Source organism: Vidua chalybeata, chromosome 2, assembly GCF_026979565.1.
Source record: "Vidua chalybeata isolate OUT-0048 chromosome 2, bVidCha1 merged haplotype, whole genome shotgun sequence".
Lineage (NCBI taxonomy): Eukaryota > Metazoa > Chordata > Aves > Passeriformes > Viduidae > Vidua > Vidua chalybeata.
Genome location: NC_071531.1, coordinates 50,537,557 through 50,564,538, shown reverse-complemented (window position 1 = coordinate 50,564,538; position 26,982 = coordinate 50,537,557). Strand labels below are relative to the sequence as shown.

The 26,982-nt window shown below is 35.0% G+C and overlaps 1 protein-coding gene across 5 annotated transcripts in view; it reads left to right on the top strand.

Annotated features, from left to right (window-relative positions):
* The window catches only part of PIBF1 (progesterone immunomodulatory binding factor 1), a 105,191-nt gene that overhangs the window by 30,586 nt on the left and 47,623 nt on the right, over window positions 1–26,982 (top strand). For 4 of the 5 annotated variants that reach the window (XM_053936719.1, XM_053936718.1, XM_053936722.1 and 1 more), the window contains exon 11: window positions 12,250–12,339. The exons of the other annotated variant lie outside the window; for it this stretch is intronic. In XM_053936719.1, the coding sequence (XP_053792694.1) occupies window positions 12,250–12,339 (90 nt within the window). The remainder of the gene's footprint in view (window positions 1–12,249; window positions 12,340–26,982) is intronic. 5 annotated transcript variants of the gene reach the window in all.

Below are 26,982 nucleotides of genomic sequence, written 5' to 3'. Positions count from 1 at the left end.
CTACCTTTCCCTGTGGTAAGATTTACTAAGACATGGGGATTTCATATAGAACTGGAAACTCCTTGAAAATCAGTCTGGCATATCATAATTTGAGTTTGCACTTTACATAATAAAAATACTAACTTTGCACTTCTTCTATACTTTTAAACTTAAGAACTGTGGAGAAAATACTTTTCTGTCCAGCTGTATTCCCACTCATATAATGTGGCCTTTTCTCATATTGTCGCTTTATTTTGAGGAAGGATGTTCCACAGCAATTAGAAACATAGGAATTTTTTTTGATATGCTTATACTTCTTTTCTCTTATAGCATTTTCTAGTGATAAGTCCTCCAGTTAAGTAAAACTCTCATTTCCTCGTGTTAAATAAATTAATAAGTTGATTAATGCTGAATTTTAGAGTTCTAAGAAGTAGATTGCTCCTCAGAAGATTATTTTCTGCTTTGGAATATGGAAAACCCATACTAGCCTTTTTTGAAATGTTGGTGTCTCTCTTTAGAAGTACCTCACTCTAACCACATAACAGGTGTCAAGACGATGACTTTCTCTGCATTCCTTAGTGAACTGCAAAGTAACTAACTGGCATGTTGAGATGGTAGAAATACCTTAGCCTGAAAGACCCCCAAATTCTGAATTTACTGTGGACTCACATGTAGCAGTTCTGTAGAACAAAGAAATTTTCTAATATCACCAGAAACCCCTAAGATGAAAAAGGAATACCTGTGTTGTCCAGTACTGTATTTAAGTGATTATAACAGCTTGTTCTACTTTAGTAAAGACAAGGTGACTCATCGTAGTTACCACTGGTATCGTAATCTGTATAAACAAACATGTTTGAAAGCTTCAGAAGTATGTGGAATGTTGACTGGCCTGAATGGTGGTTAAATAAAGCCCCTGGCAAATCTTGTGATCAGAAGTGTAACTAATACCCAATTTTCTAGTCAAGTGCAGTTATTTTCATTTTTTTTACTCATGTTTGTGATAGTTTTCTGTGAACAGCTATTTACAAAGGCCAAGAAAATACCAAAGTGATAATATTCATGAAAGAATTATGTTGAGAAAGGATCTGCTGTTTCAACCTTAAAGTAGACCACTGTGATGTCAGGATTTAAGTTTTGTTGCTCTCTTTGCCATTATAAATCTGTAATTTCTGTCTGAGAATCCATGTTTCATTTACCTATGACAATGACAACAAACTTAAATTATTTTATATTTTTGAATTAAAGTCTTGTCGATATCACACATGTTCTAAAAAAAACATGACCAAAGGGAAACGTTTTCGCTTGTTGGAATGTGACTTAAGACATTTTTCTAATTTCAAAGCTGTATTACCTCAGTTGAAATTGTCTAGGGGTAGAATAAGCAGAGCAATTCTGTAACAGCTTTGTCATATACATGGTTAAGTGCAGGTGCTAAATATGTTCCAGCCTTTCCTTCTTTTGAACGCTCCTGGAGTGTTACTTTCAAACTATTGACTGTTAATCTGTTACTTCTCCTTGCCAAAAGAAAAAACATCCAACCCACCAAAACACCAACAGCAAAAAAAAAAAAAAAAACCACCAAAAAAGTAGAAGTGCACTGTGGTTTGCTATTGGGCTTTTTCCTGATAAGGTGCCTAAGGTGCCACATAGACTTAAATGGTTTCTTTTCTTAAAGTGGACTCAGAGGTCTAATATGGTGTGAACTCATACTAGAGCACTTTATCTATAAGACCCATCTCTTGCCTTTGATTGTTGACTTCCTTTAAAGTCAAATTCCTTAAATTTCTTCTAAAAGTAGTATAATATCTTTTTCCAGGACTCAGCTATATCAGTGGAAACTGGTTTAAAAATTCTAGAATTGTTGGGAACACAAGGGAAATTCATACAAAACCTTTGTTTTCTTAGTGAGAAAAAAAATGCTGCTCACATAATGTAATTGTACTTTTCCCATTTTTGTAATGATAAAGTGAGAAGTGTAGAATAATCAAGAGAAACAAAATAGGTATGCAGTAAACAGAAAACAAATATTCAAGGAAATTGTGTTATGGCAGTGCTGTTCCTTCAATTTTGCAGTGGACACTATTCATAAAACCCCTTGGTTTTGTAAAAGCTAGTTTCAATTCCTGCCTCTGTCCATCAGGTAATAGGATATTTTTAATTAAGTACTTTTTTTCTTTTGTATTTGCATATACACAGATACATAGATGATGAATTTTTAAACCATATCGTGTAAACCATTTCTATAGTTGTGTTAAGTCAGGGTGATGAACACAGAAATTGTTTAGAGCCTTAAGTTTGTTCTGTAAAGATTTCAAAGTATTTTGTATTTCAAAGTATTAGTATTTAAATATTTCTGGGTTGATGTACATAGCTCAGTTTGTAAAAATTATTGAATTTATAATGGATGATCTGCTACAGGTAAAAATACCTTTAGGAGTATTTCTATTGTTTCTGCTTGGAAATGCTTTTCTCAAATAAAAAACAAAATAGAATAAAGATTGTTGACATTTCTTGACAGCATTTGTCTCTGCCACATAGATTAAGAAAAGTATGCAAAAAGTTGTCTGCATATTTGTGTTTACAGATTTATTGCTTTCCTTTCCAGTCAGCTGCAAGCTGACTATGCAACTTAGAGACTTATTTTAGCCTCTCCGTTGTCTTTTTCATTTGAATCTCTTTCATCCCTATTTTTTTTTTGTTCATCAAAATTATGGTATATTTTAGAATATATCAGACAGTATTTGATGGTAGTCATCTGTCTTAAAACTTTTTTAGGTGACGGAGAGAGGGGATCAATTCTGTTCATCAAATGGGTTTTTAAATAAGATTAAATTAAGATCCCTATATCTTCTTACTAATTGCACACAAGCCTAGAGGATTATCTTAGGTGAGAAGATAATTTGATAAATTTCCTTAATAAATAAATGTTAGAATACATTTGGAATCTCTGTGGAGCATGCAGGAATCTCATAACTGGATTTTCATTTATTACATTGTACTTTCATTGTTAACAGAAATATTAAAACTAATTATTTTCCCCTTCTGTTAATGTATTCTTATAATCTGGATGTTGCTGACTGCAGTGACAGGATTCTAATATTAAAATTACAAACTCAATGTATATATGTGCTGGAGTTACTACTAATATTTGAATAGGGGGGTATTATCTCTTCAAGAATATTTATATCAAATGAAAATTTCAATAATGAATTTTTAAAAATCCATACTGAAGACTGCTGGCCAAAATAGTTCTTTGGCAAAGCTGCCGTCACTCTGTGATAAAAACTACTGTCAGAACTTCTTACTGCCTACACATGGCTGCTAGGTTTGTATATGAGGTGTTTTGTAATCCCTTAAATTCAAAAGCTATGTAGGTCTTGAAAATCACTACCACTTTAAATCTGCAGTCTTAACTGACTTTGTTTATGCTTTCCAAAATGCTTTTTTGGTAATAATAATTTGCTGCTGCTGTATTCATTTATGACTTCTATTGTATGAAGTATATGCGTAATTTTTTAACACTTAGAATTTCTATCAGAATAAAGCCAAGCCCTTCAATGGCATTATTAGATCTTGTTTAGATTTCAGCCCTTGCCAAAGTAACTATTGCACATTTCCCATTAAACTACCTTCATCTTGTTCTTCATCTGATGAGAAAGGTAAATATGAGGTACAACTAAAAGGGTAAAATTAATGAATGTCATGGAAATTGCTGAAAGACACCCTTTTGGAAATTCTGAATCAATACAAAGAAGTCGGTGAAAGAACCAAGAGCAATAATATGATAGAGAAGCAAAGTCCATATCCCAAGTGACTAAGTCTAGTTTGTTCCAGGCTATATAAGCAGCACTGAAATCCGTAACAGAAAAAGTCTATGTATCCTGTATTTCTACTGAAATTACTAGGGAGGCTGCTACTCTCTTCCTTTTCTTCTGAGGATATATTTATTTGAGCTGTACATCTTAATGGATAATTTTAGGATGCATTTTAATAAACAGAAGGAGAAAACCTACTTAACTGATTTGATGAAATAAATGAATAATAGTGTTGGGAAAACTGCACACTTGCTAAAGCATGCCTAGTTGTTTTTTGTTCTTAGATTCCTAATCAGGATCTTAAAATTTTACATTCTTAGCTAAGATAGTGTTCTTGCAGAATGAATGTTTTGAGCCCTGTAACCAGTCACTTCATAACTGTAACTGTCTTGATGTTGAAGAATTATCTACATCAAGACTCATAGGAATGCTAAGTTAGTCTGATGTCTGACCTTTCTCAGCTTCATTACATCTGGAATACAGGCTTTGAAGTTTGTTCTCTTACTGTGCAAGGAATGTTTAATGATTATATTTATAGCTCTAAAAATCTTTTATTTCAGTTGCTCTTGCCCCAGTTCATAAGAAATAATTCTTACAAAATAATTTCAGCCTCTGAGGGATGCTTTGGAAAAGTTGTAGTATCAATATATTGTCTTATCGTAAAGCTTTTCCATCAGTCTTGTCATTCTCATTTTACTTTTTATTGCATACTAACCAAAATGTTTTAATCTTAAAATATTATGATTAGAAGAGGCAAATTGTTAAAATGGTGCAATGGCTATTCTGAGTACCTAAAAAAACTATTTATTTACTCTTTCAAGTCCTTAAGGTATTTTTGCTAGCCTGGAAAGATTGAAATATATCATGTCCTTTGAGAACAAATTCAAAAGCACTTCCAAATTCCTTCAAAGAAGGATTCTGGATTATAAGGGTGCTACTGCTTATATCTATTTCTTCAGTTACTGGGTTGAAATTTCCACTGCAGTCCATGATTTTGCTGTGGTTGTTAGTATTCCTCAGGTACACACCTGTTTTTGTGACTCACTGCACCCAGCTTCTCATTAATGTTGAGCACTGCCAGGAAGAACAAGTAGGGGTCCTTTGTAACTCCTTACCCAATCATGTTACAGGTACTAAATTTTACATGGGTTCAAAACAAGATGGAAAAGCTCAAGACAAATTTGAGAATCCCCTTACAGGTAGAAAGCACATCGCCTTTCAGGAAATGCTCGAGTGAGAAGTAGTTGAACACTAGTGACAGAGGATTAGAGAGAAATACAGAATATGCAGAAGTTTTTCTTGCTTTTCTCAAAACACACTTTTGGCCGCAGTTGGAGCAAGCTTTATCAGGCTACATATACCTTTTGTGTATACAAAAGGTGTATGTGCAGCCATTCTATGTATAACAGGAGCTATGAAACACAGGGGAATGTTAATTATATATGTTTACCAAAACAGTGTATTATAATGCCAATTCAAAGGCTAAATTCTTCACAGAAGGAATACTGTATTTTCTGTATGTCTCTATAAAATATGGCTATTTGTGTAGTATTGTATTTAAGTCTAATAAAACCAACAGCATTCTTCTGTAATTTCTTTCTTAGTCTGTGGTTACCCCCTGGAAAAGGATTCTGATTACCTCGTGGAAAAGGATGTTATGCTATACCCATTTCCAGAGAGCAAACTTTGGAAGAACAGTGTCCAACAGTGCTTGTGTGGTGTGAGAAGGAAGTTATAGCTTTGTGATGTTAAAACCTTGTCATAAATTCTGAAATATTGGACATGAAGACTTAGCATTGATGATTGAGACCTTTGAGCTGAGTGTTAGCTAGAGTTTGTCTTCTGCAGAATCACATTGGAATTGTTTAGAAAATGCTAGGTATAACTGAAGAAAGCATTAGGCTGGTCCTCATTTCCATGGTGGTGACACCAGTTTCATATGAATGACTCTTACAAATAGGAAAAATGGTTGTATGTGCTTCTGGAATAGAGCATAGGTAAATAATTGTAAATGAACAAATAAAGAACTGTAAGTAAATTAAGGACCATCATAGTATGCTCATTCACAGGCAGAATAGTGTGCATCAGTGAGCCAAGGTACTTTCATGCCATAAACGACAAGGAGTTGTTTGCCTTGGACATTAGTCCATCCAGCATTGAATATGCCTAATTAATCACATCAAGGACTTCCCAAAAGAGAGTGATGTATGATATTTATGTGTAGTGGTCGCAGCTGGTGAGTCCACTGTTCACAGCTGATGGAACAACCATGCAAGTCCTTGGCAGCTGTTTTGTTGCTTTCTGTCTTCATGAGATTGGCATGTCTGGTGATGAGTGCCTTGATGAAGAGAGAACAGAAAGACCAGAATTGGAGGGCTGATTTCCCTTTCATATGTTCTTGTTTCCAGATAAGATTGCCTCAAGAATGTATCCCAGACTTTGTCACAGTTGACTCAAAGAGTTGTTTACATTCAGGGACACCAGTAAATTTTTTTTTTAAATTATATGTGTTCAGTGTTGAAGTATTGCATCACATATTGGATAGTGGGAAGGCCATGTTTACTCAGTGCAAAGCTATTTAGATAATTTTTACAGCTATTTGTGTTACTAGTTGAATGATCTAAAGGCACAGTTGTGTCTACTTCTATGACTGTATGGGTAACTGTGAGTGTATTCTGTGAAACCAGCAAAATGCATGTGCAATTAATGTTCAAGGCATAATTAGCCAGAGTTCAAGAGCTTCCTGAGGAATAACTTGATCTGGGTAGCTGTAGGATGGCAGTATGAGATATCAGGCCAATTTTACCAAATATCGTTTAGCCATAGTGACACTTAGCTGTGACATGACATTTGAATCATGAGGGTACCAAGAGGGTGGTACTACTTTGAGCTGTTTATTATAACCATAAAGGGAAGCTGGTTGTGATTAAAAAAAAAAAAAAAAAAAAAAAAACCAAAAAAAAACCAAAAAAAAAAACTGGAACCTTAGCAAGACCAAGAGGCTCTTCAGTAGGAGATTAGGAGATGGGAACATTTGTTCTGGATGGGCCTCCAAGGGGAGCACTGTGAAAGCAGATATGTTGGTCTCCTCCAGAGGGTGGCTGCTGGTGATTACTGAGAGAATTTGTAATTCTGTGTGAGGAGTGGGGTGATAGGCAGTAAGTACACAGAACCTGGGCACTGAATCAACCCAGCCAAAATGGAATGGAGGGGTACATATGAAACACTAAATCAAGGGGCTTTGCAGCTAGTAGTAAAGGGTTCTTTTAGTTCTTACCACTGGGCAGAATCCATAAAGATCCTGTTCATCTGTCAATAGTGCCAACCCTTTCTTGTGAACCCTGTTTAATAGTAGTTTTTTGTACTAACAAAGAAACAAATGTTGCCAAGTCAAGACCTTGCTGCACAGACCACCCTGCTGGCTCGTCAAGTGTGGGGAAGGTACAGACTGTGTGTGTGTCCCTTTGAGGTACTCCAGCAGTGAAAAAAATTGCCATAGTTTATGCAGCTTCATACCCATGGAATAAACAAAATTGAGAAACTTTCTCTTAAGAGGAAGTAAGATTTTTCCATCAAGTGGCAGTATAGTTGTAGGAATAGATGTAACTAGAAATAGGTTCCTTTGAGATGAAACTTGGGCACTACATAAAACGCTTATACCTGTCAGGCACTTAGTCTTTATATGAAATGTTAGATTTCATAATAGACATGTAAAGTGTACATACTTGTACTTACAAGCCTATTTGTACATCTCTTGTAAAATTTAAACATTGGATACATTGTCAAAATGCTGCAGCTCTTGGCTAACATTTTAATATAAATACTACTGCATGTGTATGTATATAATCTAGTGTAAGCTTTGATGTGGAACTTGTCATCTGGAATTGTTTTCATAGATATTTTAATTGTTTTGTGGAAAGTGTTGCCATGGATAAACTGATACGGAAGTGCACTGATTCATCCCTTCTGAAATTTAGCTTAATGTTTGCTCTGATTTTTCTAAGATCTTTAGCATTTCCATTCCAGAAATATAATCTAGATCATGAGTTTCACAATGCTTAAAAAAAAAGCATTTAGTTTCAAAAAGCTAAATCTTCCCATTTTACCTTGGATACATTGCTGGGGTCACTAGAATTGGTTGTGGGTTATAGAGAGGGGAGGAATTTGTCTCACCCAAAACACTATGGGAAGGCGAAAAGGTTTTATTTGTGCAAAACGGTACTTTAAGTAGATGAAAATAGTTAGAAAACATAGTCCTTCCCTTGTCTTTATAAGCTGCTCGCTTCAGGTAATTAACTGACTCCTGAATCTCTGAGTACACTCTACACTGGTAGAGGGTTTCTCTGAACAGTAAAGGGCAACCAAAGTGTGATTATTGATAATCCTTTGACCCCGTGAAATACCCGGTATTAGGTGGAATGGAGCCTTTATTAATAACTCATTTTGAAGATTTTTAGACCTAAAACCAGGTGAGGAAATACTGTGGTTTTATTGTCTGTTGCATGATCCTCTAGAGCATTTTTGTTTTTACGGACTGTTACTTTATAGAAGCTAGTGAGGCTGGGTTTTTTGATTTTAGGTTTGTCCTTTATGACACTGTTCCCAGTCACAAGTTATGAAATCTGAGTCTAATTTTCTGTGTCAGAGTTCTTTTTTTCTCTTTTCAAAGTATTCTATATGCATAGGTAAATAGAGTATGTTTCAGGTATATATTCTCCGTGCCAGATGACTTCTTCTTTTCAAAGAAAAACTTTCTAAAGTAGTGCATTTTCTTAAGGTAGTAGTATTACTAAAATGTGCACATCTACAAAGGTAGTTGATATGCTCCAAGTTGTAAGAGTTAATTTATGGTAATTTGTTTGCCTGCCAGGGCTATCCCCCTACCCTGCATTTTCTTACCTCGTAAAATAATCACATCTTCCTTTTGTCCTTTGTCTCAAATGTTTATCTATTTAGACTGAACAACTGTATTAAACAGTTTTAGTGTAACCATTAGAGTAAAAAAAAAAAAACGGAATCTTTTTATTGCTAAATTGATATCTTTTGGCAGAACTACTAATTGTTTTTGAAGACAGTTTTACATTTATCTTTGTAAGTCTCTTTTGTTATGCCAGCTGTCTAAATCTTTTCATAAACTTCAGTTAAAAGAACATATTTTCTGTGATTATTTTAAAATATAATGTTTACTGGAAGGGAAGTCTAGTGAATTCCCACAGATGAAGTGTGAGTGTATTTCTCCCACTTGTAAATGAGTTCTTATTTCCTACAGTATGTATTCTGGTTCCACAATGAGTCATTTTCAAGATGTTTTAGTTTAGCTTCTAAAACATTTAAAAACTTGGCAGATACATGTAAATGAATGTTACATCTAGTTTTAGAAACTGCTTCCAAAGAGTATTTTGCTAAAATGAAGACTGTGAATAGACATTTCAGAATGCAGAAGTGTCTTTTGTGATAAACCTGAAGTAATTTGCAGAGCTCTTTTGGTTTGGCTTGTTCATGATTGGGGATTTTTTCCTCAACTTCAGCAGGTTTTGGTTTAACCATCCTGTAGAATGGAGAGAATACTTTTGTGGAAAAGCCTTAAATTTTACGCACAATGTGTTGTTAAAAGGATATTTTAGCCAGGCAAATAATACCTTTCTTCAGTATGCTAACTGAATTTTGCAAATTTTAATGCTATTTTATTTTAAATTTTTTCAATTTTATAATTTTTTCAAAATGAATGTAGTGCCACTTCTGCTTTAATGTGATTAAATGTGTTTAAGATTATATGTGCCATGTCCTACTTAAATGTATTTCCTGATGCTACCTTGACAGTTTAACTGTTGGAAAAAAACTCAAGACTAAGTAGTTTGTATGATTAAAAGGGACTGAGGAGTTACAGAAGTGGAGTGCGAGTCGGAGACCAACCGAAATGGAGGAGACCAACCATGTTTAGATTCAAAAGGAAAAAAAAAAAAAAAAAAAACAAAAACACCAAAAAAACACCCCAAACAAACAAAATTCCCAATGCAAAATGACCAGTATGCCATTTCTGAGAAAGTTATCTCTATTGTTTAAAGAATATTTTATATTTTAACTTTGTTGTCCTGGCTTCCTGGCGTCTGGAACATTTAATATAAGGGCACCTGAGATACTTTGCTTGCATGTAAGACCTATGCTTAGATACACACACATTTCTGCAGTCTGGATTTGAATACCACCCTAAATATTTTCCAATTATTGGCAACATTTGTATTGTCAGTTATGGTACAGATAGCTTTGCAACTCTCTGGTTATTCTGTTCCAACTTTAACCATCTGTATGTTGTCCATGATGAAACACCATGTTATCAATAAGGTCTTACTGTAGTTATCACCCTTAAAAATTTCCTTAGCTTTTTATTAAACTCAAAAGAAGATGCAGAAAACATATAAAACTTGGATCAGTAAGTCCTTCATTAAAAGATTTCCTGGAATCTGTTTTCCCTTAGTTATGTGGTATAAAATATAAAGGAAACCTGTTCCAAAATCCTTCTCCACCTGTTCCCCTGGAATGGTCCTAAATATGGTAAATTTTCATCAAGGACAAAATAAGAAAAAGGAAGGGAAGAAGTTAGTTTAGGGGATTAAGAATCTTTAATTGTTTTGTCAGACAAAAGCATTTTTCTCCTTACATTATGTTTACATTATGAAACTTGCAGGGGATTGATGATAGACAAAAGAGTAAAGATGAGAGGTGAGGAAGGGAATGGTGTAAATAAAAGAAGAGATAAAAAAATAGCAGTCATGAAAGCTTCACTGAGTGTGATTCATCTGAGGTAAAATGTATGGTGCAGTTTCCCAGTCTTTCTCTTTGGAAGGGTAGTCTAAGCCAGGCAAAGACAAAACAGTTGCATGAAGGGATTGGGTAAGTGGAAGTCAATGTGTTGGCAGTGAGGGCAGTCTCCATTTCTTTGTTTCTGCCCATCCAGTTACCTTTGTACAGCTATTTGTAGAGATGGAAACTGTGAATCTAATTCATGGTAGCTTTGAATTTTGTTCAGTACGAGGTGAACATCTCCTTCCAGTTCTAACACTGAAAATCTTTGAACATCATATTCAGAGATCTCAGTTTTGTTCATACCGCTGTTTTGGAATTCTGTGATTTTTTTTGAAGCATTTTTGAAGTGTAATATACTGTTAGACTTCGGATGAGTTCAAACATTAGTTTATGAGCAAAGTAAGTAAAGTGCAGCATGGATTTTAGTACAATGTTTACTGTGGTTGTCATCAGTCTTCTCTAATTTTAAATGCCTGTGCTGGGATGGAATCATGTCTGTAAGGTACCTGTTTCTTTCCATTGACTTATAAAGAGAGTCTGCACAGCAGGCTCAGGTGTAGGTAACCACATCATAAACAGTAGAAGCTACACAACCCAAGCCCCACGTGGCTTTTCTGAGTAAAAGGAGTTCAGCATAGACTCTTTTCAGAAATTAATGGGTTTTGGAGCTTTTATGTTTTACCATCAGTCTTATTCAGTCCTCCTCCAATGCAGAATTGTGACGCCTTTAAGCATTTCTCAAAGGCTGGTCAAAAAATGGAATGTTTTCATTATGAAGTGTTATATGCTTTATATGCTGCTTTTTTGGGCCTTTTTTTTTAATGAACTCTGCTGTCTTCCATGACTGGAAGTATTTTGGTTGACATAAATTCAATCAATGTAGGTCTAGATATGTAATTATATGAAAGATTGGACCTGATTAATGAAACTAAGGTAATGAATGAAGGTAGGAAGATACTATACTCCTTCAAAATCTTCAGTCTTAGCTACCTTGCAGTAACTCAAAAAGAGTTGCCAAACCCAAATGAAGAGGAAACTTGCATTTGTTTTTTTAGAGAGAAGGGTAGAAAGGACAGTAAAGATCTGTGGTGGAGCAGAGATCCACCTGTTGCCCATGGAAGGGGTGGCGATTGCCCTAAGGAAGCTGTGACCCTGTGGAAGCCCATGGTGGAGCAGGTTTGCTGTCAGGACTTGTGACCTCACAGGGACCCACACTGGAGCAGTCTGTTCCTGAAGGACTGCACCTGTGGGAAGGACCCATACTGGAGAAGTTTGTGGAGAACCGTCTCCCATGGGAGGGACACCCATGCTGGAGCAGGGGAAGAGTGTGAAGAGTCCTCCCCTGAGGAGGAAGGATTGGCAGGAATGCGGGATGAACTGACCACAGCCTATCTTACTGCACTACTGGGAGAATGGGTGTAGAAAAATTGGGAGTAAAGTTAAATTCAAGAAGAAGGGAGGGATGGGGTGAATGTGGTTTATTTTAGGATTTGGGTTTTTTTCTCATTACCCTTTTCTGATTTGATTGGTAGTAAATTAATCTTTCCCTAAGTCGAGTCTGTTTTGCCTGGGATGGTAACTGGGGACTCATCTCTGCCTGTCCTTATCTTGACCCATGAGTCTTCCATTATATTTCTTCTGCCCCGTCCAGATGCAGAGAAATAAGAGTGGCTTTAGTGGACATCTGGGATCCAGCCAGGGGCAATCCACCACACTGTACTCAAAATGTAATGTATGGTTGGTAAGTGCAGGTTTTGCGTAAGTTAATGACTTTCCAACAGGTTATCATAGTGATATCTGGGGGTAGATTTTCCCTGACTAGATTCCAGTGAAGTCTTACCAGTACCTCCTGTTCTCAAGTACCACCTAACCTCAGAGGCACTTAAAATCATTCCAAGTTGGAGCACATTTAGGTAGAGGTCCTTGTGCATGCTCAGAAGTCTCCTGGTTTGGAAAGCTAAGTGCTTATTTTGATATGGGTAGGAGGTGCTTGAACTCTGTTCATGTCTCTGAAGGGCCTGTTTTTATTAGAACATGGCTAACTCATTCAAAATCATTGAGTTCACTCCAGAACACTGTTAGAAGAAGAGATAATGGCTAAGCTTTGCCTCTTTTGTAACATGAGATTCAAGCACTCCCCCAGAAAGTTAAAGACCCTTGTCCTTTCCCTCTGAGTCTCCCTAATTATTTAAACTGGTTTTGGTGTTACCTAGAAGTTATGCCAATTTGTCCAGAACTATTGGCAACAAGTTTTGATATATATGATGCATGAGTTTAGCAAAATGCCACAAGAGGAAAAATGAACAAATTTGGGTTTTTTTTGGTGAAAGTCAAGCAAACAAATTCTCCAAATATTATATAAATGCAATTAAAATATAACTTTCAGAATCTTCTGACTATTTCATTGTCTTTTTTGTACTTATTTTTCTATTATTAAATGAAGAAAAAAAAAAACTCTACAGATGTGGATATTGGCAATATAGTAGTTACCTATAAAGTTTATAAACATCATTTTTAAAATAAGCCTTTTGGATCATTGATTATTTTGTCATTTCATGTCATCTTTTCAGAAATTAAACTCTGAACTGTACTATTCCTAGTGGAAGACATTCTAGTTGTTATGTTCAGATGGAGTTTTAATTTCCGTTTCAAGATTATTTTCTCCTGGTTTATATCACAGCGTTCTGATGATAGCATTAGTCAAATTTATCTGTTGTTTTGTCCTCTTAAAATCTTAGTCAGACTTTGTTTTTCTAGATTGTAGCTTATTTGATTTCTCATGGGATAGATTCCTTGTTTTCTTGGACATCTGAGTACCATTTCTCTTAATCCTGACCTCACTTTAACACAGATAACTGGAATTCTGAATAATGTGTCAGATAATTTCCTGCTCTATCTCATATGATACCATAATTTCCACTAGATGTACCTGAGTGATTCCTGGAACTTTGTGTCTTTTGCATAGCTGGGTCATGTTAGCCAGTTAAGTTATCCTAGTCTCATGTAACAAACCTGGATCCTTCTCCTCAGTCTGCTGTGTCTTGTAGGAGTCTGGATGAACAGTTAAGTTCCCTAGCCCTGCTCTAAGTCTTCCATCCATATATACATTGTTTCTAGTTTTGTGATTATGCTACATTATTATTCTTCTGTGAGAATCGCAGTCTCCATCATTTCAGAGAAGCACATCACTAGAAGATGTGCAGTCATTTTTGCTGCAAATACTCAATGTGAGATACAACTCGCCTAAATGAACCTGTGCTGAGTACACTTACAAAGGAGCAGCAAATGTCTGAATTATTATCATTCCTCAAATATGTTTTTAATCTACATTTCAAATGTTCAACTATTCCATGTTGTGTCAATAAGATAGAAAACGAAGTTGCTAAAAAAGGAAAGGAAGTAGGTTTCAAAAGTTGTAATTTTAGCTCTGGTATATGATGCTAATCCATTTGAACTTGCATTACTGAGTTGTGGGGGGAAATAACATTTGTGAAAAGTGCACATACTGGCAAGTTGTTTCTTTGTTCTTATCATTTAACAGTTTAACCATACAAACCTGTCACAGCAATTTTTTTTTCCTGTATTAGTTATGAAAAATCATAAAACAAATTACACTGATTTCTCTGTAATTTTTTTACTTGCCTTGTTTTAACTTTTCTGTACACTTCATTTAGCAGATACAAGATGAAAATGTTACAGAAATGTTAAGTGATATTCTTTTTTTTGTCTTTTAGAAAGACATAGATTTTAGGCACATTTGTTTTGCTAATTACTAGTCATATGGACTATCTTTCTGTGTCCTGTTAAACAGAAAATATTTGATCTGTAAGAATAAAGTTTTTACTACACCCTGGGTTTAAGGAAGAGTATAAATTATGTTACAGTTCAAATAATGTCCTTAGCTTTCACTTGCCTGCTGCACTTTAAGATTTTATTTATGTGTTATAGCTCATGTGTGAAGTGAATAGACATGCTTAAGCATTGCTTAAATACTGAAATTCTCTCGTTATATTAGTACTTGTTATCTTTCCATAATGTTTGCAATTCAAGCAGCTTTTATGCTTACTTGTATTGGCCTTCCTACTCCAATTACCAGCCTACAAAATCAATCCTTGTATATTCAAATTGATGCCAAGATGCCAGCAGTACAAGCTATAATGCATGATTCATAATGCAAACTCTCAGAGCATTTACTCATGTACGAGTACATTCCTACAAACTGAGAGTTAGATAACTTTATATATGTAAATGTGTGATCACTTAAAAGAGATCCTTTGTTGATCTTGCATGTGTGCACATTTCATATCAATTCAGTGATCTTAAAGATGATTAGAAAGTAGCAATTTTCTGTGACTCCCGTTTTAATGCTAAAATAGGAAATGAACCATTTAAAAACAAAAAATATTCTAAATTGAATTTGCTTGAAAAATAGAACTATATTTTCCAAAATTAAAAATAAGTTTGTGTATCAGTTTGCAGAGGGAATATAATGAAGGAGAATCTCCTAAAATAAGGAAATAGATTACTGAAATGTGATTGTTCCAAATAAAAGAAAAATAGTTTTGCCAATACAACACTGATGCTTAAAATTAGTTTTCTAGGTCTTCAGAAAAATATAAGTTCTATCCCTACCAACTGAATTGAGCTCAAGACATCTTCTTTTTGCCATTTTTACAATTTCCTGTTCAAATTACAATTTCAGAAATTGCATGCTAATAATGATAATACCTTGATAACTAATAATACTTACAGAAAGAATAATATTTGAAAAAAAACTTGAAAAAAGATACTTTTAAACACATTCTATTTGGCACACATAGAAAATTTTGCTATTGAAACTCCATAGCAAAACTCTTGAAGACTGAAAGAAACATGTTTTAAATAGTACTGTAGAAAGGTGTCTTTTCTCTTCTTGAGTCCCTTCAATGTCAAATGGTCTCTCTTCTTCCTTTTTTCTTCTTTTTAATTTTATTTTGCTGTTTAGTATTCTTTTGAAGAGTCCCAAGCTGTGCATTTTTTGAAGCTGCACAAACTAATTTGAAGTCAGTGAAAAATGCAAAATGAGAACTGTAAATGCCACTAAGCAGGAGAAATGGAAATTCATAGGAGAATAATACCAAAGAACAAAGTATTGTTGCTTTTGTTATTGCAATTTAAAGTATAAAATCTGACCAAAATATTTGCAGTAGCAATAAACTATGCTTTCTTAAATACAAAAAAATAAGTGAATATGCAAGTTACAATTCTCCTTCTAGTATATATTTTAATTACTTTTCTATCCACAAAGTTTATGGTCCAATTTTATCTCTTAGTAAGAGTACAAGTATTTTGGTCTGGTGTTTATTTTATTAATTGTATTGCATGCTGTATTTGATCATGATCTGAGAGATGCATTGAATTACTTTAGCCACATGCTTTAGATTCCTATAGATCCATAGTACAGTTGTTGAACATACTCTGCATTTCTAAAGAAGCAAAAAAAAATTGCTCACATTCATACAAGAGCTTGCTTCCATGCCAAGAATGACAGATGCTGTTACTGCTGAGAAATGTAGTGTTTTAGGAAAACACTCAAAGAGTAGTTATCTTAGGCCAAAGTAAAAAGAAATTAATTTCAGAACTCCTTAAACTGGAGTTAAAGGTACTTGCAGCATAGATGTATGTTGTATAAAGTGTCAAGGATTATGTTCTAATTCACTAGATCTGCAATATCTGAATGAACAAAGTAGTTTTGTTCCCTGCCTTTAATAGTTTCACATGTGCCTAATTATTGTGTTTCTCATTTTAAGTAAATATATTTGCAGGATTTTTTTTAATTGTTTATGTTGTATTTTATGTTGTAGAGTGTAGCATACCAAGGAATGGTGAAGAAGGGAGTTGTCTGTGCATAATCCAAACTTTTGCGGCCTGTATTTGACTTCACTGTGCCAAAGCGACATATTTGTCCTATTTTAATGTTCACATGATCAGCCAGAGTCTTTAAATTCATTCCATGTGGTACAGAGAATAATTCACATGAGAGATTGGTTGTCATGTTCAGCAAGAATATTAGATAATAGAGTAAATGGAAATTTGGAAAGTAACAGAAAAATATCAATAAAACAGAAGTACCAAATTATATGGGGTTCTATATAATGATGCCACAATTCTAGAAACACAAGAGTGGTAATGACACAGATGCAACAGTGTAGCACTTCATGGACTAAAAGTCCTGACACACACTATTGCACTTGTATGGGACAGTTTTGCTTCCTAAAATGCTAAAAATGCATATGACTTTACCTAAATAAGAAAAATATTTGTTCTGATTTTCTTAAAACCCCTAAGGTGGCATAGAAGTAATAACTTCTGAATTCTGTCAAAGTCATTAACTTCACAAACCTATAAGTAATTCTTTACAGTCCAGCGAGGAAACTCAAAAAAGGTGGTTCTTGTCACTGACCAAAAAAAAAAAAAAAAAAAAAAAGAAAAAAAAAGATGTAATAGGTGGGAAGGATAGCTGAAAAAGTTTTATTCCTTCATTAATTTATAATGATGGGTCTTATGGTAAGTGGCAAATAAGCAATACTTCATTTGCTTTCAGAAAGAGATCATATTTTATATAAATAAGCAAGTTCCGTTGAGTTGTGTTACATTCTGTGGCTAGGGAACAGAGATTCATAATGAACATTTTCTTCTGTTTGGAAGAAGCAATTTTAAAATGGGATAAAATGCTTAATATTCTGGGTCTTCCCAGTGTTGGTGTTACAGGCACAGTTGAATACTTTTTTATTATTCTGAAAGGGAGAATATCCCTTGAAAGTTCAAAGAAAACTGTTTAAATGGTTTAAGCCACAGGCCACATCAGAATAATCTCTGGTTAGAATTTGACATGTATCTAAAATACTGTTTCTCTCAAAGCAGATACTCTACTCTTACCAATATACTTGAATTCAAACAAGAATTCAGAAAAGTAATTTACATTTTGTTGGTCAAACAAGCTAATCTCTCTGGTTACTTTTGGCTATATCTAACATATGTATACAGTTTATTGTATTTTTGCATTAATCTGATCTAGTTTTATACTACTCTGTACATACACCATTATTAACTTGATCACAAAGCTAAGTGAAGACTAATCTACTGTTCGCCTTACCTTACGTATTGAGTGCAGTCTTAGAAAATGCCCTTCACTGTTGAAAGCCCAGACATCTGTTAGAAAATCTCCTGTGGCCAATTGGATTTCAAATCTTAGCACTATTCATCTAGAAGTAAAATTTTTTAGTATCCCTTTGGTATTTGTCTTCACATTTGAACATTCATACACTGAAAGCTAATGACAGTTTCCCATCTTTATCAATATTTCTGCATGTCACCTACAATCCACAGTCCCACATTATCATACTTAGTGTTTTTCAACACGAAGCAGAGAATAGAGCACAAGATCCAGAACTATACTGTGATTTCTGCTTTCTCTTCACTTCTCCAGGATGTCACCTCCTCTGGTAGAATTCTCACTGATGGTAATTCTCAAATTTGACACTAATGTTTTTTGTTTACTCTGCTTTAAAGAGGAACATTTCATGCAAGGTCCAAAACATCATCAAGAAAAGCTAGTATTAAAAATTCCAGAAAGACTCTCATCTGAAAGAGTCTATGACAAAAACAGGAAGCTTGGGTGGAGGTCCTTTTTGAGTAAAAGTGTTTTTGATCTTAACTTCCTAAAAACTTCATTCCCATGACAGAGACCTTTTACCTCATCTAAGGACTTAATTCCAGTAATCTGCTGATGTAAGGCTTAAGCTTCACTCTGGAGGACAGTTAACACTTCCATATCCCTGGAACTTAAGAAGAAGAAAACGTATTCTGTCCTCTGCCTGTAAATTCAGAATCATTATATGAATAATGATGGGGTGACACTATTCTCGTATCATTTGCTAAAAATAGGCAAAATGAGATCTCCTCACTTAGGAATAACTGATCAAATTCATCATGTGATAGGAGTGTTGAGTAAATCAGTACCTACCATCAGTAGGATGGCTTGTTCCCAGCTGAAAAATAACTGAAGTGAAAAACAATGATACAAGACCTATTTTCAAAGAACTTGGAGATAACACAAGATTAGACACCAACAGAAAGTAAGTGTAAGTCTTTCTCTTCAAATTCTAACAAATCAGAGATTAATTTAAGAAGGTTGTTTTAACTTTCTATCTGGGAAAGCTGCAGAATGTTTTTTCTGTGTTGCTTTTGCCAACCAGAATCATCTGTACAGTAAATCACCAGCATCCTGTAACAATGGGGATTCAGTAAATGGAAATATAACAAATAAAGTTCTTAGTAGTGTTCTCCCTGTCAGGAGTACTGCTGGATTATCAGTTTTCCTACTCAGCATAGTCACTGGCTATCTGATATGAGGAAGTGTTTTTCAATGTGTATGTGTCTGAGCCAGTCAGATTCTTGACTTACTTTATGCTTAGGTCACTGACATTTTTTGAGGTAATGTGGCTACTGCTTTATTACATATTGCAGTTTGAAGTGTTTGGCCCTTTAACTCTGTCAGGCAGCAAGAAGAATTTTTTTTCCATATATTCTTCTGCAGGGAAGTTCTACACATGCTTCCATTTGATATTAATAGACTTCAAACGTTTAAATACTTTTCAGCATGTGGCAGAGTGATCTTAGGGAACCTCAATGCCTCAAAAGCTTTTTCACTGGATGAAAAGCTCTAATACGTGTAATCATAATGTAGTAGAGCCTGTGTCACTGTGATGGTTCCCAGCACAAGTTCACCCCTGAGATTTGCACTGCAAATCACAAGCTTTAACTCCTGAAACCCTTATGTTTTATGTTGCTTTCAGGATGGTAATTCTGCAGTTTTTATTGAAGATTCCTAACCCATACTCATGGTGTTTTTGTGGAGAATATGTATGGAGTAACTAACACTCTGGATGTCCTGAAGCAATTTACCTGTAACTGTTCTTTAAAGTATGATTTCTATATGCACATTTGCAGTGTACACTGTTTATTGCTTGCCTTTGAATGTCTGTTTATGATTACCAGGAATTCTGAGATTGGAAAGAAGTGAAAACATGGGCCAAACTCCAGCCCACTTATATACCAGTAGTCAAAGTATTAGACTGTGTATCCCATTAGTATTGCTAAGGCAAGCATGCTTTTGTGTCATGCACATATAAACACTGCATCTCCAACAGAGATGCAGGACAGCTGACAGTGTGCAGATTTTCTTCTTTTCTGATAGATTGACTCAATTTTGAATTAAGGCAAATGAAGGTATTACCCTATTAAGGGGTTTCAGATGAAGCCTAAAGTCTGGTTCTAACCTGGTTCAGACTTTAACAGCAGAAGAATGGAATGCTAAGTATGGAGCTCAGAGTGGAATAGAGTTTAAATTACTCTGGAAAAATATTAAACACCTTCACCTACTGGAACCTTCATGTAATAAACAAAGCAAAAGTATTGCAGATCACACAAAATAAGGTTAACTGAACTGCAGGGGTAACTAAACTCTTTTTCAGTCATGACCTAAATATTCATAACAGAGCTGGCAAATAGCATGGCCAGACTTAAGTTCAGCAGTTCATTCTTCCAATTTTAAAAGGAAATTAACTTTTTCTATCAGTATTTAGGTCCCCATTCAGTGGAAGTCTTGTAAACCATAAGAATAGAAAGGGTTTTAATGTACTGTTCAGTGAACGGGTTCCTTTATTGAAGGAGTTAATGTTAACAATATGAAATGTCAGAGGAAACTTACCATTTGCTCTTCAGTGAGTACAAGAATTGCATCTGCAGTTGCTTCCTTAGTTGCATGATAGACGAGCCACATTCTAGGGTTCCTAGAAAGAATGGATAATGACAGGGATTAAATGTTAAAAGCACTGGACACATAGAGTAGTAGGAGTTTTCTCTTTCTTCCACAATAAAAAGATGCTGACTTTGATATGCAACTCAGCTGGGACAGGGAATACTTGGAGATCAGGATTGTCTTTGTTCACAAGTCCCATTAGGGGAAAAAACCCAAAAGAATAAACATTTGTTTTCAAATCCTCTACAAGAAGAAGGAAAATTATACTTCTTAGGTGTGGTTATTGCAGGGATTGTGGTAGTTCAGCTAAAGAAGGAATTGTTGAAATGGTGAGAGAGAACAGAGTAAATGGGAGGAAAATAGAAGAGTTAGGACAAAGATACATAGGAAGAGAGAAGAGAACTGGACATAATTAGAGGAAGCAGAGAAACAGAAATTTTGATTAGTCTGAGAATGATATACACTAAAATAAATTAATTTCAGTACTTTTTGCTTTTGTATCTCAGGAGAAAAGTGGTGGTTCTATCAAATCTAAGACTCTTCTTAGGATGTATGCATGAAACTTGTATTGCAAAGCTTGTTAGTATCCCAATATTTAATGAATCCTGACTTCCTTTTCTTCTTTTCAAACCTGGATCTTGTTTTCTTTATTTTCAACTGCTTTTCACAATACTGCTCTTCTCAAATTAATAACTTAAGTTGCAAAGGCAAAGTTGGATCTTTCTATAAAAATTTTGTTAAACTTGTGAGATTACTGATAAAATACAGAAAAGTATGCTGTGAAAGCAAATATGCTCAAGACTGGAGACAGCTTGGAGTTAACTGATTACTTTTCACAATAGTTACTGCATTTTTTAAGTATTTTCATTTCTCACATGCCTCAGTAGGTAATATAGGATCATTTGATAACTGAAGAATTTATTGGGATAGGCTGCATTATAGAAAGCTTAGATTCACTCGACCTTTTTAATATTTGCAGATGAAGATAAATGAGATTGTTTCGTTAGTGTCATAAGCAGTTTGGTGATGTGTCTGTTCAGGATTCGTTTACCACTCCAAGCTTTTATAAGCACGGATAAGGTGACTGTAGCTCATTCCTTTTGTTTTGGGCTGTAAAAGTGTCTTCCATATTCTCTTGTGCTATTGATACCATTGTCTGTGTGTTTACTGTTCCTACAAAGACTCTTTGTTTGATTTGAAAGACTTATACAGTTCAGGAAAATAATTTTTAAAACCAGTATATATTTCATTTCTGGATAATGACACACAGAAATATCTGCACTTTAGGACTTGTAATAAACCAGCCAGTATACAACACTTTATTATTTGATAGTTGTCTCTAGAGCTGAAATGCAGTTGATGAACTTTTTTTGGTCTTGTCATGCTTATGAAGAGAGGTCTTCACACTGTCTTCTTTGTTTTCCTGTTAATGGTAATGTGGTTCCAATTACTGTGGCTGCTTGGGAAAGGACATTTTACATATCTTAGATTTGAAAGAAGTCAGATCCAGTTGTGCTCCCCTATCCACTGCTTGTCTGTCAGTCATTTTAGTATCCTTTGATGCCCATCTCTGCTGTTGCCATTACCGTGTCTTTTCATCTTTTGCTCTTCTAACAAAAGCTCCCCTGAGCTGCCCAGTTGCACTGAATCATGCCTGATGGCCTGCAGGCAGCTTAATGGAAGTTCCTTTAAATTCTGAAGAACAGATGGAAAGCCATGTATTTTTCTAGTATCATACTTCATTTAAAACAACTGCTGGAAGTACATTTATAGCAGTCTTTGGTATGTGAATTTTAATACATTAATAGTTTTTATGTAGCATTCATTTGATAATAAGAAAATGCAGATTATCTTGTGTGGGATCATCCTTCTTGTCTTTGAAGGGAACAAATGTTTTTTGTAAACACCAAGCTCAGTATTAGCCAACAGTATGCTCTTAGAAAATCTAGGGCTGTATTATCAGGAGAATAACCAAGACATCCAGAAAAGTCCAGTTTCAGGATATCCAATACAAGCAACATAGTGATAAACTGGAGTGAATGTAGAGGAGAGCACCAGAAAGGTCAGGGCTGGAGCACTTGCTCCAGGAAGAGGGGCTGGGGGGCTGTGTTCAGCCTGGTCTGTGGGGTTCCTGACAGCAGTATCCCCAGTGCCTCTGGACAGGTTACTGGGAAGATGGAACCAGGCTGTTCACAGCAGGGCATGGAAGAAACATGAGAGAGTGTCAGTTGAAACAGAAGATTCTGACTTGGTCTAAAGAAAATCTTTTTCACTACAAGCATTACCGTGAGCAGTCTCCATCCTTGAGTTTTCAAGACCCGAGTGGCTAAAGCTTTGAAAAACCTGGTCTGATTCCATAGATGACCTCGCTCTGAACAGGATGTTGGACTAGATACCCCTTGAAATCCCATCCAACCTCAATTATTTAATAATTGGTTTGTATTTTTATTACTGAGATCTTATTTTTAAGGCATAATTTCACTAAAGAAAAAATATGGAATATTATGCAGCAATATGCTGACCTCTCGTAAGTGATTGCAAACACCAAGACCATCCATTACATTAATTATTAGGGGAAAAGGTAGTTTGCTGTTCCTCATTGCTAACTGTAGCACTTTTAGGAACATGTCCTTGAAAGATAACAAGGTATGCCTGTACCTTGAACTCTGCTTATCAGGAAATCAAACCTATTATGTGTGATATAAAGGACATACCAATCCTTTGCTAAATTATGGCAGTTTGAACCCTAACCTTCTGACCTATTCTGCTAGGCTCTCAGTGGGGAAAATAGAGGGGGAGTAAGCAGTCTCTCTGGTGGCACAGCAGTTACCAGCTTTGTCTGATGGTCTCCCAGTTAGCCCTACCTCAAAAGATTTGTCCTTAACCTTCTCATTTCTCTCCCTGTTCAGGAAGCTGCAGTGATAATGCTTCCTTTTCTTGTTTTTTTCCTTGCTGATCATCCATTTTTTATCACTGTGTAAAACAGAACTTTAGTTTTTATATTATTGATTTCATAAAAGTTACATTTACAGAATTAAGAACTTAAATATTTGTATGTTTATTTCTGACTATTTTAAGGAGGTGTATGGCATTCCAAACATTTTTATTCTTCTTGTAGTTGGTAGTTGTAATGCCCTTTAGATTTTATTTCTTAAAAGGAAAGAGACATTTAGTAACTGCTGTTGTCATTTATGTAGCTGCTGTTCTGTCAATCATTTCACATTGACTTTTTCCCTCTTTGCATTATTGGAATTAAAAATTATACAGTAATTATCTTTCATAAGTATATATATAAATCTAAAAGTATCTTAATGAATTTTCTATTTAATCAGAGGAACAGGAGCATGTACATCCACAAATAATGAATGCTATTTAGGCTAGCGAGTAATAATCATTACATGTGGAATCACAAGAAATACCAGAAAGTATTTATATTGATTTAACTGTATATTTGATTAAATATAACCTCTCTGGCTAGTGGGAGGGGAGAGATTGAAGTGACAAATTTTTGTATGTTTTATCCAAGAGGAAAAAACAATTCAGACAACAGACTCAGAGTCTTTCTGTAGCTCCAATCTCTTAATTTTCTTGAGCACTGAAAAACAAAGTTTGTAATGTTTGTAGTGCAATAATGATAATGTAATGAACAATTTCTCTAGCTTCCAGTATCAGATCTGTTCAAGTCTGTTTTATCTGCTACAATAGCAATTTATTACAATTATTTTCCAGAAACACAAGTACTATAATAGTAAAGTAGTAGAATCTCTGGAAAAGTTAATACTTGGTTTAAGGAGGTAAATTGTGGAATCATTATCAAAATTGTACAGTATCTTGAAAAAAATACTGTGAACAGCAGAAAAAAATTATCAAGTCAGGCAATTCCAAATTGTATGCTACAAACTTGGAACTTAGTGTAGAGAAATATTAAAAGTTGATGCTTTCATTTCTTAATGTTAAATAGCAAGAAACTTGCTGGCCTTTTCTTCATTCAGATCTGTTTTATATTTCTCATATCAAAACCTCTCACAGTTACACTTTCAAGTAATTATTTCCTCATTAATCAATATACATTATTGGGGGATAAGTCTCTGTACTACTCCTTGACTTCTTGTTGATTTAGTACAAAATTCAGCTTTGTTAGTGTGGCATTTTTTGCAAGGAATTAAGTAAACCAAGATATGAAAATGAAAATACTGGTTTAATAAAGTTAATGGTTTGGGATGCCATGAGAAATCAAATAGAGTAAAGTATACATAGAAAACATGACTAAAGATTTTATGAGATTTTAATAAATGTACTTTGAGTTCTTTGCTGTTGGATTAAAATATGTACCATAGACAAAAACATAATGCATTGCAGGGATCCTTTTCAATCTGTCGCTTCAAAGTGATGGTTTTTTTAAATGAAGTATTAATTTGTTTGAGCAAAGATGTTGATTAGGCAATGAGAAACTTAATCATGCTTGTTCTGCTGCTCATCCAGATGTATCATCCACCTCAGTTCAACATGTTTCTTATACTTTCAAGATCTGCGACTTTTGCCATTTTATGTGCTAGTGCACACAGATGCAAAAGATAACTTTGTGCAGTGTATTGAGGCTGTGCCAGAAACAATAGAACTCATCAACTTTTCCTGACTTACTTTGGCTTGGGGTGCTAATGTCTGCACCCTTTAGCTTCGCTGTGTTTCCCTTTTGGATTGTTGTCCTGAACTTAGGAGACTGTTATGAAACTATTTCCTCTGGTATCTCTTCATTAGGCTTCAGAGAAGTAATTTCATAGCTTTCTTGTTTCAGAAAGATGAATCTTTAATTTTTCTTTGGTCTTCATCTTTGGGCTATTTTGAAACTTCATTCAAGGGATCTTGTGAGGTGGTAATTCCCATTTCTGGATTCCCAAACTAGATATCTCTGTGCCTTCATCTCCTGAAATACCTGATCTGGTAGCTATTCTCAGACTAGCCATGTGTTTCATGCTTCTGTATTTTTTAGCACCAAAAACATAAATGAGATCACAAGGTTATGCATCTTGACTAATTTGTATAGGCAAAGAGAAAAGCAACTACCATTAGATTCCTAAAAATTACTGAGGTGACTCTGTTCTCTCATTTATGTATCTAAAAAACAGGTTTTGAAGAGGAAACAGTGTAATTATATCACATCCTTTATTATATGCTCACTCGTTTCTTCAGGCCCTTTCTTTTTGTTAAGGAGGCTGTCACATCCTTAATGAATGTCTGTGTACTAATAAAGTTCAGTTAGGTTATTTGAACATCTTTTGCATTTATTTCATTGAAACAAATAACAAAAGAGTCAATAAATATGCTGGTTACTTAAACCAAGTAATAACAGTCTAGATAAGCGAGCAAACTAAGTATGCATTGGCAGCACTGTGCTATTGCAGAGTAGCAATTGCACCCTGCTTCATTTTTTGTAAGAAAGGCATGACAGGAGCTGCTCTTCTGTTTTTTTACAGTTGCCCAAAATAAAGAATGCACTTTCAGTAAATAAAAGGCTATATTTGATGCCCATCAGAGCTCCAGGATTGAGAGAAAACTCTCTAGTGAAGTTTTATTAGGAAATTCTCATGACTGAAGTATTACTCCCTAGCACAGGTTTGGCAGAAGTGGTCTCTACCCAGTAGTCTTGAAGCTGTGTCTTGTTGCATGAGAGAATCTTAGGTTTCACAGGGTCAGAGTCAAATAGAAGAAAGCACAGTTGCATAGTCCTGAGACAGACAAACAAAGATGGATTTCTGTCCCTGTCAGCATAATTCAGCAGATACATTTAAGGCTTTCATGTTGTTCATTCCTGTAGTCTAGTATACACTGGGCATTAGTCTAGTCAGGGTAGAAAGGATACATGGGTCCTACATTCTGAAGAACTCCAATTTATTGCTTAAGGGATTTTGGGTTTAGGTGTCCCAAAGCTACGAGGAGTGAAAACCAGCTGTTTATCCTGCTGAGTGTGGATGTTTGGAACTAGCACTTGCTGTAAACTGCAAAGTAGTATTGGGAAGTGTTTTTTTTTGACAGAATGAGGATCAGAGGCCGATACAAAATAAATGCTTAGGATGGTGCAAAACACAAAAATCTGCTTTGAAGCAAGCAGCTTTAAACAAAGCTTCTAAGCTTTCTCTCTCAGATTTTACTGAACCACATGTAAAAGTACTGTATGTTTAATTACTTGATACGAAGCAAATGTAACATCTGGTAAGAACTCGAATGTCAAATCAAGTTTACCCTTTAGCGTCTAAGCTATATGTTTCTGGATTTTTTTTTTTTTTTAGTTACAACCTGAACCAGGAATATTGTGCTGAAAAAAAATCTCAGCATGTTGTTTGGGAAAAACAAATTTTAAGTGAAATTTTTTTCAACAAACAGGTTTTTCATTGCCTAAACAGTTTGTAAATGACATGCTTCATCTTGTGTTTAATCGTTATACTCAGAGCTTTTGTTGTTGTTGGAAGTATTTAAATTTGGTGTTACAAAGTGGATTGTTATTTTAGACCAGATTAGAAATAGTTTAATGTATTTGATAGACATGAATGAAGTAATAAATACTACAAAAAACTGAAAATGCCT